At 37.1% G+C, this 13,541-nt stretch overlaps 1 protein-coding gene across 1 annotated transcript; it reads right to left on the bottom strand.

Annotated features, from left to right (window-relative positions):
- Window positions 1-3,200: 3,200 nt before the first annotated feature.
- Window positions 3,201-13,170, bottom strand: LOC131731789 (clavesin-1-like). The gene is made up of 4 exons (XM_059021000.1): window positions 13,022-13,170; window positions 10,074-10,689; window positions 3,882-4,056; window positions 3,201-3,287 (listed from the first exon to the last, which is right to left on the bottom strand). Exons 2-4 carry the CDS (start codon window positions 10,460-10,462, stop codon window positions 3,201-3,203), a joined length of 651 nt encoding a protein of 216 aa, XP_058876983.1. The 5' UTR covers window positions 10,463-10,689; window positions 13,022-13,170.
- Window positions 13,171-13,541: the final 371 nt, after the last annotated feature.

The following is a 13,541-nucleotide window of genomic DNA, read 5'->3' as shown; positions in this document are numbered from 1 at the left end:
GATGTTTCTTACAGTAAAGGATCCACTATGTTTAACAGTCTTTAGGACCTGGGAGGATTTGAGTTGTGCTTGTCAGAATTGTGATGTTTCTCTGTCATTTTTCACCTGCCAGTACAGCAGCCTCATGGGACCACCATCCCCCATTCAGTGATGGAGATAACATTATTACAATGGACATTGTTTGTTATTTCATTTGTGTGATACTATTATTATATAATATTTATTAAAATAGTGAGATATTTGTTTATCAATTACTTTTCATAGCCCATGGTGATTTATAATACCCTGATCCAGATGATTCTTGACTATAATGGTTTCTGCTGGAATACGAAAGCACAATGGTAGCCATTTGGCAACATCTAATCACACCGTGATCAATTTTGTAATGTTGACTGCAGGTGATGATGTATACCATAAAATGTATAGCTACATGCCCACGTAATGTAAATATTATATATATATATATATATATATATATATATATATATATATATATATATATATATATATATATATTAAAGACTCCCTATCCTGGCATAACTGGCAGGATTCACAAATCAGGATTGGAATCAGACATATCTGGTCAATTGCAATGATTTTAGTCCTTAGTTCTGTACTAAGCCGAGTATGGTAATATCTGGTAATAGATGTTTGAGGGAGAAGGGGCAGAAGCCTTGCATTGATCGGTACTTCTTATGAAGCCGGTCAAGTCAGATTAGTGAAATCCAGCGACAGGATGCACACCACAGTTCGCAGGATATCAGCACCCCTGTTATAGTCAAGAGGAGTTCCAATAGGAGTACAGCTACTGATGAAACCAATGGCTGGTGAGCTTTGCCATATGAACCTTCCCTGGAGAGAAAGGTACGTTAATGTGCGCAAACCAAGGGTAAAGTGGCCAAATGGCAGTTCAGGGATACCATCTATGAGTATGGGAGTGAGAGATTTGGAGTAGAAGATAGAAATTAATGAATAACTCTGATTACAGGAAAGCTGTAAAGAAAGCAAGGGCATCATCACCACCTGGGCCCAATGGTGTACTATGTTTACAAGAGTCCACTGGTAGTCAGCTTGCTTGTGTGTGAGGTATGATATTTATCATTTTACAAATAGTCATAAAAACTATTGATCCCTGTGACAGGATATAAATTATATATTTGTGCGTAACTATAGGGTGGGCAGGGAGGGGGTTAAAATCCTCCCTGCCAGAAAACATGTGAGAATGTACTTGGAGCCTTAAAATCCTGACGAAGGCACTTCTGTGTCGAAACGTTGGTGAGATGTTTTAATGAATTAAAGATAGTTTGGAGCACAATTCAGTGTGCAGTTCTCTCTTTCTCTATACTAATTATGCTCCAGCCACAAGGTATTTAAGGAGGAGAAAATCCTTTGTTGGAGGTTGGTGTTTGAGAGGAGTGCTGGTGAGTTGTGTATATACTGTGTTGTGGCGTATGTCCAGCCAGAGAGCCGAACTGTTTAATTTACCTTTTATTTTGGCCCTTGTGTCTGTTTATTTGTTCATGTGTTTTTGTTTGTTAGTTAATAAACATGTGCCGCTGATCTTTAAACTGCAGCTTTCTGGTTTCTGAGTGTCATTCCTGATGCTATCCTGTTACAATCCCATGTGTACTTTAATAGAATTAAATTTTGCTGGAGAATATTGGATTGATTATTAGAAACAGTTGCTAAAAACGTGATGGCTGTAATGTTATTGAAAGAGAGTGGTGCAGACGTTTGTGTACAGGGAAAAGATAGCCTCTGCTTTTTTTTAACTCTGTCATTTCCATTGTGGATGAAGGACTGTTTGAATTTAGATGGTTCATTACCACTGCCAGTAAAGACATGACCAAGTATTTTTTAATGGCTCGCTTGCCAGTACTTTCTGATGGATGCCTTACTTTTCGTGACTGGTTATGGACATTATTTACTGTGTTTCAAGCCAAGATTCAGCAAGAATGTGAACAGCCCATGGGTAAAACTAACCAAGTTAGTTTTACCCATTGGCTCCAGTGAGTAGGTGATGTCATGGGAGGCACCAAGCATGTAAGTAAAAAGCAGGTAAGTTTTCAGTCATTTTCGGAATGCATTCTTTGTAGTGGAAGTACAGGACAGAGTGGATTATTAAAGCCCTCATACATAATTCCACAATTTCTTTGTTGCTTTCAGCGTGGGAGTTATGATTTTAGTTTTCCTTGACTGTTAGTGTTTCATATCTTTTTTGTGACTCGTCTTTTTATTGAAAACTCATCAGGTATAGTGCATGCTGTATGGTATTGGGAGGGGTGCATGGAGTCCCCGTTTAGTTCAATTTCCCCATCTCCTTTTTGTTTACCTGTAAGAGGACTCATATTTCATTATAAATATTTTGTACAGGGCTCCAGCAGTGGTGATGTCGTGACACTTTTCAATGGGTGAAACATGTGACTGACCAATCAGAGAGCTGTCATTTTATAAACATCTATATAACATACTCATGATCCCAGTGTTTTTTGTAAGATGCACCATCATTCCATTTGTCTTGGTTACCTAGGACACCTGCTAAATCTACTAAGTAAACATGGGTTCACAGAAATGCCAAATGTTATTTATTTAACATAGTCAAGCAGATTTTATACCAGATCCCATATGGAGATTACACCACACTGACATTCTATGTAGTAAACAAAATGCTTACAGTGATTCTGAATAAGCTCACGTTAAGCTTGCCACTACTCTAAGATCATTCAAAGTGCCATACTCACTGATACCCATACTAGCACTTTTTCATATTTGCTCATGATGCTCATGTGGTCAGCCATGTTTTTAACTGTTTAATAGATGTTTGGTACACATGCCAACTCTGAGTTGGATAGTAGCATACACGTGATGATACAGCACTGAAGAAACCTACTGAACCTTGTGACGGGCTACACCCAGCCCGTGTGTGTTTTGCATTATTCTGTATTATGATTATTTAAAACTTATTTAGTTTGGTGTTTAAAAACACAATGTTTTTGTATTGTTATTATTTTGCAGCATGGATAGGGTTAAAATTCCCCATCCATGCAAAACTCGTGTAGAATGCGATCATCTCCAAATGCATTAAAATCACCTTTCTCCCTCAGCACTTTGCACTATCTGCTATGTGTAATTCTGCCTTCCTGTAAAGCAAATATGCTGTACAAGCCAATATTATTCATATAACACAAGGCTAACGAGGCTCATTTATCGAAGTATTGTGGCCAGCATACGATCACACTAGAATCATGTATTCTGGTATCTGCAGCCATTACCTTATATGAAAACCACTGCAAGCATATACAGAGGGTTTATCACACACATTTACAGTAATTAAACAGATACAGAAAGTGATTGTATGTTGGTAAATATGGTAAATAGACCATCCCCCCCCCCCCCCCCCCCCCAACACCCATCAAAAAGTGTTTTCACAATGAAATCCTTTACAGTGTATGCAAATCCTTAGCCAGACATTTTTGGATAAATGGTTTTGACTCTTGGTCAATGTTTTTTTGAGAAAGGTAAAAACAGAGGCTATTTTGACCTATTTGTGATTCACTGGTTTACTTCAAACACAATAGGAACCACGTCTGTACCTAACTGTTTAATTATACAAAATGTATCCAAATCAGATCATCAGTTCTCAGCTTGGTATTCTGTGACCTTGACTTGGTCAAAGGTCAAAGGTTTCCCTCCTATATATCTTAGTCTACCTCCATAACCTATTTAGTTTGTGAGTTATGAAGTGTGAAGGATGGACAGACAGATGGAGGAATGGAGAGCATAATATTTGTATACTGCACCCCCCCCCCCTTGCAGGCTACAGAAAGTAAACCAGCAAGCACAATATTCACGGCAGAGGGTTACTACTGTAATTGACTTACCTGTAGTCCTTCAATGGCCAGTTTGAGTATGGTGGGGGTGAGTCTGGATGCTTGTTTAAAGGAGAAGTTGCTCCAGTCTATTATTAAGATGAAGCCATTGATCTGCAGTTCTGGGTCTTCAATTAGGACTTCCAAAGAGAGAAGGATGGCCCTTAAGATGTCAACAAAAGAGTTCCTAGAGAAGAGGTCACAGAGGCATTAAACACACTGTTACCTTCTTTAAACCAGTGTATGGGAAAAATAACATCTGTACTTATTATATAGGGTAATAGCTTGGTTAGAATCTATTAAAAACAAACGTTACGGGCTTTGGAGATGTTATAAACCCCAAGCTTTTTCAAATAAAAAGATACAATCTGCTATTATTTATATAATTTATGTACAATTTTTAAAATTTAAAGGTGAAAATGGCTTTAGTTTTCACTCAAATAAAATACCTGCATGATTTACATTAAAAAAAGATAACTAAAACAAAAACAGTTTACATACTTCTGTATAAACACTATAAAATAGTGTCTCATTTAAGATGTTTTTTTGTTGCCAGGAAAAGACAGGAAACAGATCCATTAGATTGATTAGCTAAAAAAGTGCATGATCAGAATAGATCTGAGACTGGTCTTGGCAACACTACGTATCGCAGTATATTTACACGCCATACTTTCAGATTGGCACAAGATATTTTACTAACTCATACAAATCCAATTGGGTGTATCAAACTGTTACAAAATACACTGTGTCCCAGGCGCGGGCTGGCCATCGGGAAGTGCGGGTGAATCCCCGGTGGGCCGGTCTGTTTGGACCTGCGTGGGCCGCTGGTCGACGTTTGATTTATAATTTTTTTTTCTTTTTCTTCCCATTACATGCTGAGAATTACGCTGTTATTAACTTGGCAGTCTCGCTCTCTCGCGCGCGCACACATCACCACACCAGTCATCTCTTGGGTAGATCCAATATCGCAATATCTAAGGGGGGCGAGGAGTGGCCACTCCCTGATTGGACTTGCCCGGATTTTCTTAGAAGGTGATTGGTCAGCCAGATTTCGTCTTTCGTTTGAACCTCTTGTATTGATAGTGGATGATAGTGATGGGCAGTTTGATTCTTTTTTTGTGATTTGATTCATTTGATTCAGTTCAGTTTGGTGAATCAATTCATTTCTTTCATTTGATTCACTGATCCAATGACACAAAACCAATAAATGTAGACCGCATTAAGATTGTTTACGTAGGTTTATTTGAACCGGAAAGAACGAGTCGTTCACAAACTGCACATCACAAAAGCTAGGGAGAATCTATATTTGGTTGACTGGGTTCTTAAACATTAAATTAAATATAGTTTGACAAAAAAATAATATATATTTAGAATCCTGGAGATAACATAACAGTTTGAACCATTAGCATTGTTTAGCCATCAGTATCAATCTAATTTAATTTAATCTTTAAAAAAAAAATAATAATAATAGTCAATTGCAATTCTTACGTGTTATTTATTCAGCACATAGCAAAACGCTGTTTGCCCAATTTGATTGACAGATCCATCCCTCCTTACCATACACCGTCTGGATCATAGATACATAGCTATGGTCTGGAGGATGTAACTGACGTCAATTTGGCTCACACAGAATTCTTATCATGCACTAAGTAAGCGGGAATTTGGATCCAACATGGCACATACGGTCTTCAGTTTCATAACACTCAACGAGTTGAGAGACAACCCGGTTTCTTTGTTACAACAAACAAATCAGCCAGACTCGAGAGGTAAGGAATCACTTCATGACTTTTGATAGGCTGGTAACTCAACACCTGTGCATCACGCAGCATAGGGTGAATCAAAAGAACCGATTCATTGGGGACTCCGATTCCCATCGTTCGCCTTAGTGAGTCGTTCAAAAAGAACGATTCGTTCGCGAACTGCACATCACTAGTGGATGAGTGTCGATGTAAAAAATTAAGAGAAAAAGAAAAGGTGGGGCAGAAAAGATTAGAGACAAACGGCAACGGTCTCTCGAGGCAGATGCCGCAAAATGCACAAAAATAATGGACATGTTCCGTAGGCCGGCTGGTAGCAGGGAGAGCGAGGGACGTCAGGATGCCAGTGTTAATCAGCCGACTCAGCCTAGGGAGCCCACTGAAGAAGATGACACTGTGGCAGGGTCAAGCACAGCAGGTACAAGCAGTAGAGTTTATGGTTGCATTAAAACAGATTAAAGACTCGGCTGCGCCTCGTACCTAATAACGCCCTAGCTGTGACTATATACACGATTATATCACGGCCTCTCGTGCCTTATTGCTTTTATAAAATGGCTACACCAATATTTGTAACGTTAGTCACTTTTTGAGATCTAGTCAGCTATGTATAGCTATGCTAAGCTCCGCTAGCAAATTGACTAGCCATCCTATGCTAGCTAGCTAGCTAGCTGGGTTACTAAAAAAAAACATTAGCTCAAACATTTCCCAGGTCGCGTCTCTCTCTCTCTCTCCACCATTTAGCTGGTTACCCCTGATATAAATTGAAACAGAATCATGGCAAGCCGAGCTGATGGTGGTATTAGCCAATTTTTATTTGTAAAACTATAGCATGACATGCCATTTGGCTATAGTATTGCCCCCTACTGGACACTCGCAGTGTAGATTTCACATTGCATGTATTGTATCACACTAACTAAATCCCAAATTTTAAAGCAATCGTTCACATGAATTTGATTGGGTTTGATACTCGGTCGATGTTGATTAGGTTGTTGCGCAAAGATATAATTTATGGAACGGTGAGAAGGCCTAACAGTGGCCTATGGTTGAATATAGCATGGCTGGATCGCTGTTTTGACCAATCAGAGAGGAGGACCGGAACTATCCATTTTATAAATTAAACAAGCTATGTTCTTGTGAGTATTCTTTCAAATTATAATAAAGTTTGTTGTTGTTCTTTTATGCATATTAAAGCAGATGCAGCTGAGCTTGAGGAGCAAGAGAGGGACAGAATGGATGCTGTTGCAGGGTCCAGTGCAGAGAGAACAACAGCTGAGGAAAGAGAAGGAGAGAGAGAATATGCAGGCATTTGAAGTGAATGCAGGGGGGGTCAACTGGTAGCTTTGATTACTTCACACGCCCTCAGTCCAAAGAGCTGGACACATTTTTTTGTTATCACCCTAACACAGTGGGACAGACTGAAGATCTGGTCAGCTTTGGATGGATACAGGATCAGAACAACAAGTGAGATGCCTGAAGAGGATGGAAACAGCGGACCATGTGAAGAAGAGCTGGAGCTAGAGAACAAAACTTGCACTTAATGCAAAAACTGTGCAATGTGTTGCTATTTGATTCTATCCCGATACAATTTATTGACTGATGTCTATCATGTAATTGGTTTGGGCTACAAATTCCTCCTGACTGTCAATAACGCAAGTAGCATGTGAAAGGTGTTTCTCCACTCTGAAGTTTGTCAAGAATAGACGGAGAAGCACTATGTCCCAAGACCACTTAGAAGGGTTCATGCTAATGTCTACAGAGAAAGAGATACTGATAGCCCAGACAGTGATGGAGTTATTGACAGGATTGCGCAGAAGAGTGCACTGCTGCAACATCTGCTGGCGACGTAAGGTAGGACAGTCTCTTTTACTGTGGATTTGGGTGAAGTAGTTGACTGTATTTTGAGATATAATTAGGGGTTCTGAAACCCTATTGTAATTTTGGGTTGGTATTGGCACGGGGTGCTGCTAATGGTTTCTAGAACTGCTAAATATGAGCCGATGTGTTTAGAATTTACAGTTTTATTTTAATTAGGCCTACTGAGAGACTGCAATCTGTGTGAGGTTGGTGATGGTTTCTAGAATTGATAAATAAGATATGTGTTTATACTTTACAGTTTATTATTAGGCCTACTGAGGTTGGTATTGGTGTGCGGAGAATGTTTTCTTTCTACCTGATAATTGGGCTACCCATGTTTATTATTTGCTTACAGTAAATACCAATACTAAATAATAGCCTACCAACTGTCGGCAATCTTGTGTTTAAAATAATCTGATATGCAATTGTAAACAGAAAATTGTAATTGCATAGAGCAGAGCCATCAATAAAATAATCCATGGTGCATAAACTGGACAAATTGGCGAAAGAATTTAGCTCTGATACTATGTTGCATTCACTTACCGCAAAGTGCTGGCAGACAGAAAGACGTGAGGAGACAAAGAATAATGAATAGAAAAATATTTTGTAGACGGAAAAATCTATGATATTTTCAATAGGATAGCCTATTATTGGTGACTTCTAGATCATGAAGCCATGGTATGGCAGCTGCCATAGCCTATACTTTGCCATACCTAAATCGCCCCTAATATGTTTGAAAACCTGGTAGTAGCGATAGCCTACAATGTATAAAGAAGTTTTACCCGAACAATTTAGAACTCTATTTTTTTTTTTTTTTACCGATACTTCATCATGACGCGCTGACTTCATTATTATTTCGGTATGTAGATTTTGACATAAATGTGGGCCGGTGGACCCGAACTTCCCGGGCCGATTTTTAGTCCCAGTCCGCCCCTGCTGTGTCCTCAATTGTTTCTTTATTTAAGTACCAATTACATTTTTTGGTCAAATTCATGTAGATTTAAGGTTTACAGAAATGTAGAAATTATGTCTACGTTTAAATGCGATTCCGTTGAATTCAGAATATAGACTGTTAGTGGATTATTGTTGCTTTCAGATTATGTGTTTAGAACATCTAGATACTTCAAATTATAAACGTCACTCTTTGTCTCAGCCAGACACAGACAGTAAAAATAACTAGTCTCCCCATTCTCAAAACTGGAAGGAATATTTTAAGGAACTGTTTGTAATTGAACCACTTCATTGGACACTACCTTAAGGCTTTTCTCCCAGTAAAATACATAAACAAACTACATAAATTAAAATACTACATACATTAAAGTATCCATTGTAAAGTATTAATTTAATTATTAAGAGTGTAATCTTGCAGCTGTGGCCATATATTATGTTTTCTTGGTTTGATGCTGTTCAAGAAAGAAATGAATACATTTCACGTTGCATGCAAAAGTGTGCTGCTGTACCTGGTATATTGAAGGTAAAATCACTGGAGAAACTAATTAGTTGGACTTGAGTAGGACATGCATTTTTCTGGGTTAGTTGTTGTGGTTATAATACTTTATGTTGCTTTTAGATGTGAACATTTAAATGCAGTGTAGCTTTAATGGAGTGAAAGTGTATTCAGTTGGCAGACTGTGGGTTCTTGTTTAATTTATTTCAACTTGTACAGCTACTCCAATATTTACCTGTTTCTACTTTGTGTTTTTTATTGTATTTAGTGATGTTAATAAAAGGGTCAATAAACCACATAGCTGAACGGCAAATACATATTATTGATACAGTAGTATTAGAGAGGAAAATCATGTTAAACTGAATTTCTGTGTTCAAATGTAAAATGTAACACTTTTATTTTGAAACTGTATTAACGAATTGTATTTACTTATAAGATAATGTATGAGGCCATGACATGATTAGGAATTCACGTCAAAACGTTTGTATTACTGAATGTTCTTTTTATTACTATTATACCTCGTATATTGAATGGATTTACTGCACTAAGATGTAAGGACCATGTGGAATGTGGTGGTTATGATTCAATATGTATTGGTATTTGTAGAGAGATCAGACGAATGGCTCAAGTATTTCCCCACTCAACTAATTAACAAATGAATAATACATGTAAAAACACACACATACATACAGCTATGGCCAGACGTTTTGCATCACCTAAGATTTTAAGACTGAGACACAATTAAAAAAATAAAATAAAATAAATATAGGAACATAATGTTATTTTACTTAACATGATGTAATCAAAGAAACTACAAAATGATATCGCAAAAGTCTACCAGAAGCCATAGTAGTACTGATTTCGAATTGTCACATTTTTCAATTGTTTTTTCGTTAAGTGTATGGAAAACTGAAAGCGGCATGCAATTCAATATGTTAACGTAACATTATTCAGCAGAGCAAAATTAGTTAATTATTAGAGTGATGCAAAACCTTTGGCCATAGCTGTACAAACATACCTAATGCATTGTGGTGAAAGCTGGAGAAACTTTGGTCTAAACACTAATAACCCTCCCTCGCACACACGCACACACACACATTGTAGAAATAAACACAAAATAAGACCTATGTAAACCGGTACATTTACCTACTCTGGTCCCAGTTAGAGGCAAAAAGGATAAGGATCTTCCTGCCGTATTGATCGAGGTTTTCTAAGACGCCAGGAAAGCCATCCATCAACGCTCGTTTGATCCCAGGATCGTCCGCCTTGAAGCTTTTAAACATATCCAAATTCTGCTGACGGTAATGAAAATACTGGGCAAGCAGTTTGAAAGTCTCCATTTGATTACATTTCCTTGCTCTAAGGAACCTTAAAATGAAAGCATCGTCTGTTCGCAGAAAACCTATATCGGGTCTTGTGATGACCATGTCTCTGACCTGCTGTATATCCTGATGTAAAGTGTCCGGGTTCTCATTTAGTTCCAAACGAGCTTTCTCTTTAGTTTCCGGACAAAGACCCGCTTGCAAATGAGTCATTTTTAAAAGATAAATCCACTCGTGGGTTTTCTATCTAAATGGTGTCTTTTTGTAGTATTAAAACCACAGTGGGGTTAAGGTTCTGTACATTATAGAAATGACCCAAAGCAAAGCTGACAAAAAAAGACTTCAGTGAATCAGATGTTCTTGTTTATTATCTTCCCAGGAGGCATAGGTAAAGTAGGTTGATTCTTTGTAAGGCAACAGCCGCTGCTTACAACATGGTTCTAAAAAGGAGATAACGGCATGTTTAAAACAGGCGTGTGCTGTAAATCCACATGCACCAACAAACAGAATAAATAAATACCAGTTACCAACATGAAAACATGCTGGTGTATCTTTAAGTGATAAATAACGTTTAGAGAGATCTACATTTCTTCAAACAATTCAACCCATTTTTTTTTTCAGGCATAGAGCATTTTTGATACATTCTTTGCACACAGTAATTTTGCTTCTACAGTATGTATAGTTAGGGTGACTAGATTTGCAAAGCTCAAAACCAGGACACATTGTGAAACAATTGATAAGACTAAACCATTTAAAAATAGGCTATTTTAATGGTTATTTAAATAGCAATACTCTCACTCTTATTATTATTATTATTATTATTATTATTATTATTATTATTATTATTATTATTATTATTATTATTATTTATTTATTTATTTATTTATTTATTTACTTTAAGTAACTAGCTAATTTCAGTACACTCCTAGGTGTATAATTTGTGGCTAATATAGTATAGCTTGTTCAAACTAAAACATCTAATTGGGAACAGTAGGGATAATAACATTTTAAACCTGAGTCTAGGTTAACAAGTTTTTTGTATCTCCCACCATAATATAACTGTCTGTAATCGATTTGGCTGATAATAAGCATCTTGAACTTCATGTGACAGCTGCTTTTCTCATTTTGTAATCCAAATGTATGTGTTAGCAAGTTGTCCATATATTCCATGTGTTGGAATATCAGTCAGCATTGGAAGTTATTGGGTACTTTTACAGCACTATCCATGAGATTCTTCAAAGGAATATATTGTTTAGAGTAGCTTACAAAGGCCATACTGCAAACTGCAACACTGGGTAAAGAAGAACAGGATACTCTATATGAAAATTCCATTGATTATATATATATATATATATATATATATATATATATATATATATATATATATATATATATATATATACTGATTAGCAGTCATTTAAATCTGTTAACCCTATGCCGACTTCTTGAGACATACAATGTTGACTGGGTGACACGATTCAGTTTATATTACCCAGACGCTGTTTTTTTTTTCTTTCTATTAATTGGCTTTTATTTCATTTTCAGTGATGTGATTGACCAAATTAATAAACACGTACTAAATTCAAATTACTAGCCTATTGTACTAAATATTCGAAACGTGTACTAAATGACGCGTTTTTGACCCAAATGGCCTTCCATAAATAACTGCTCGGTATGCTATTTTAAACATTACGTGTCTCGCGGTGTTCTTTTTGTTAATTTATTTTTGTAAATTGAATTATTCGGAGTGACTAGAGGCAGTGCAAACACTACTGCCAGTAAGAAACCCCATAAAGACTGCTGCAAGTAGTTTGAGATCATGGCCGAAAAAAGATACATATTTATATGTTATTGGCCTTTGAAATGGGTAGTTATATTTACTTTTTTTTTTTTTAAGATTTTCTAAGTGGCCTTAGTGCATATGGTAGTAACATCTGCCAATATGAATAACATTTAACTGTACCAGTATTATTTGTAAGATATATGTAAACTGTATATATTTTTGTGACAATATAAGTCATGCCCTGCCACTAACACTCATAACGCCTAATTACTAAGCTGATAAATAGATATTTTTGACTAAGGGGAAATGTTTGGCGATAGAGACATATATAAAGACGGCTTTATCAGTTTCAAGCATTTACAGATAAAAGATAATGCCGACGGAAGTACTTACATTGTGTGCTTTCTTCTGATCACAATATAATGCATTAACGTGTCACACATAGAGTTTGAACTAAATAGATTCGCTTTCATTAGAGGCATTGTAATTTGTCGAGCAACCATAATAATTGCCCCAAACTGCACAGGCGGCACAATACTGATGCATAGTGCTGTGCGTACATTTAAAAATATGCCAGTCAAAAAAATAAATAAATAATTACTTCAGTTTACAATGAGGCCACCTCCTTATCTGTCCTATTTTCCCAATTTACAGCAGTGTGTTAAATAACTTGTCATTGTATTGCAACATCAGGCTAAGATCGATGTGTTTGGGGTCTGACGCACTTAGACGTTTCTTTCTTTTAAACGGTCTTGAATGTATGTTTTAGAAAGCCCAAACAAAGCAGTATGTAAAAGGTGCTCCTTGAAGGTGGAATGGAGGATGTGCGTGTGGAGGGAATGGAAGAGTTGCAGATGAAGTGCAGATGAGAGCTGCCCATTCAGAGAGGTGCTGAACTAACTACTCTGCAGCCATACACCAAACCCTGAAGTGCTGCAATGGTGCAAAGGCATTATTTTCACTACTGTGAATGGTATTCTTACTCTTACCTTGCGTGTCTTTTTAAATGTTTGCTCATTTTCTTTATGCCATGGTTATCATATTACTGAAATCTATTCTTAATGACAGATTTTTTTCCAAAGGCGCCGTGAGTATAAGCCCTTCTGCTGTGATTCTGGCACTGGCTGTAGTAGGCGTGTGCTGAGCCGCTGTTGTCCTCCCACACGGTGTCATATTTCTTCCAGGTCCTAAGAATCCTCAAAAGCTATCTTTTCCTACAGATATAAATAGTCAGTAGTAGGTTGTGTGTGTGTGTGTGTGTGTGTGTGTGTGTGTGTGTGTGTGTGTGTGTGTGTGTGTGTGTGTGTGTGTGTGTGTGAGTGTGAGTGAGGATACAACACCAACACGATACAGCATATACACCAATTTAAATGAAATGCTTCAGTTTGTAGTTAAAAAAATATGTCAGTGTGTCAAACACGTGCACTTCAAATACAACGCAAACGTCATGTGTAAAAGTCTAGTCTGAATTTATGGTAAGGTTGAATAAAATACTATTGATTAAAGTAA

This window comes from Acipenser ruthenus, chromosome 3 (assembly GCF_902713425.1).
Source record: "Acipenser ruthenus chromosome 3, fAciRut3.2 maternal haplotype, whole genome shotgun sequence".
Classification (NCBI taxonomy): Eukaryota; Metazoa; Chordata; class Actinopteri; order Acipenseriformes; family Acipenseridae; genus Acipenser; species Acipenser ruthenus.
The sequence above is the reverse complement of the archived record's forward strand: the minus strand, read 5'-3'. Positions and strand labels throughout refer to the sequence as shown.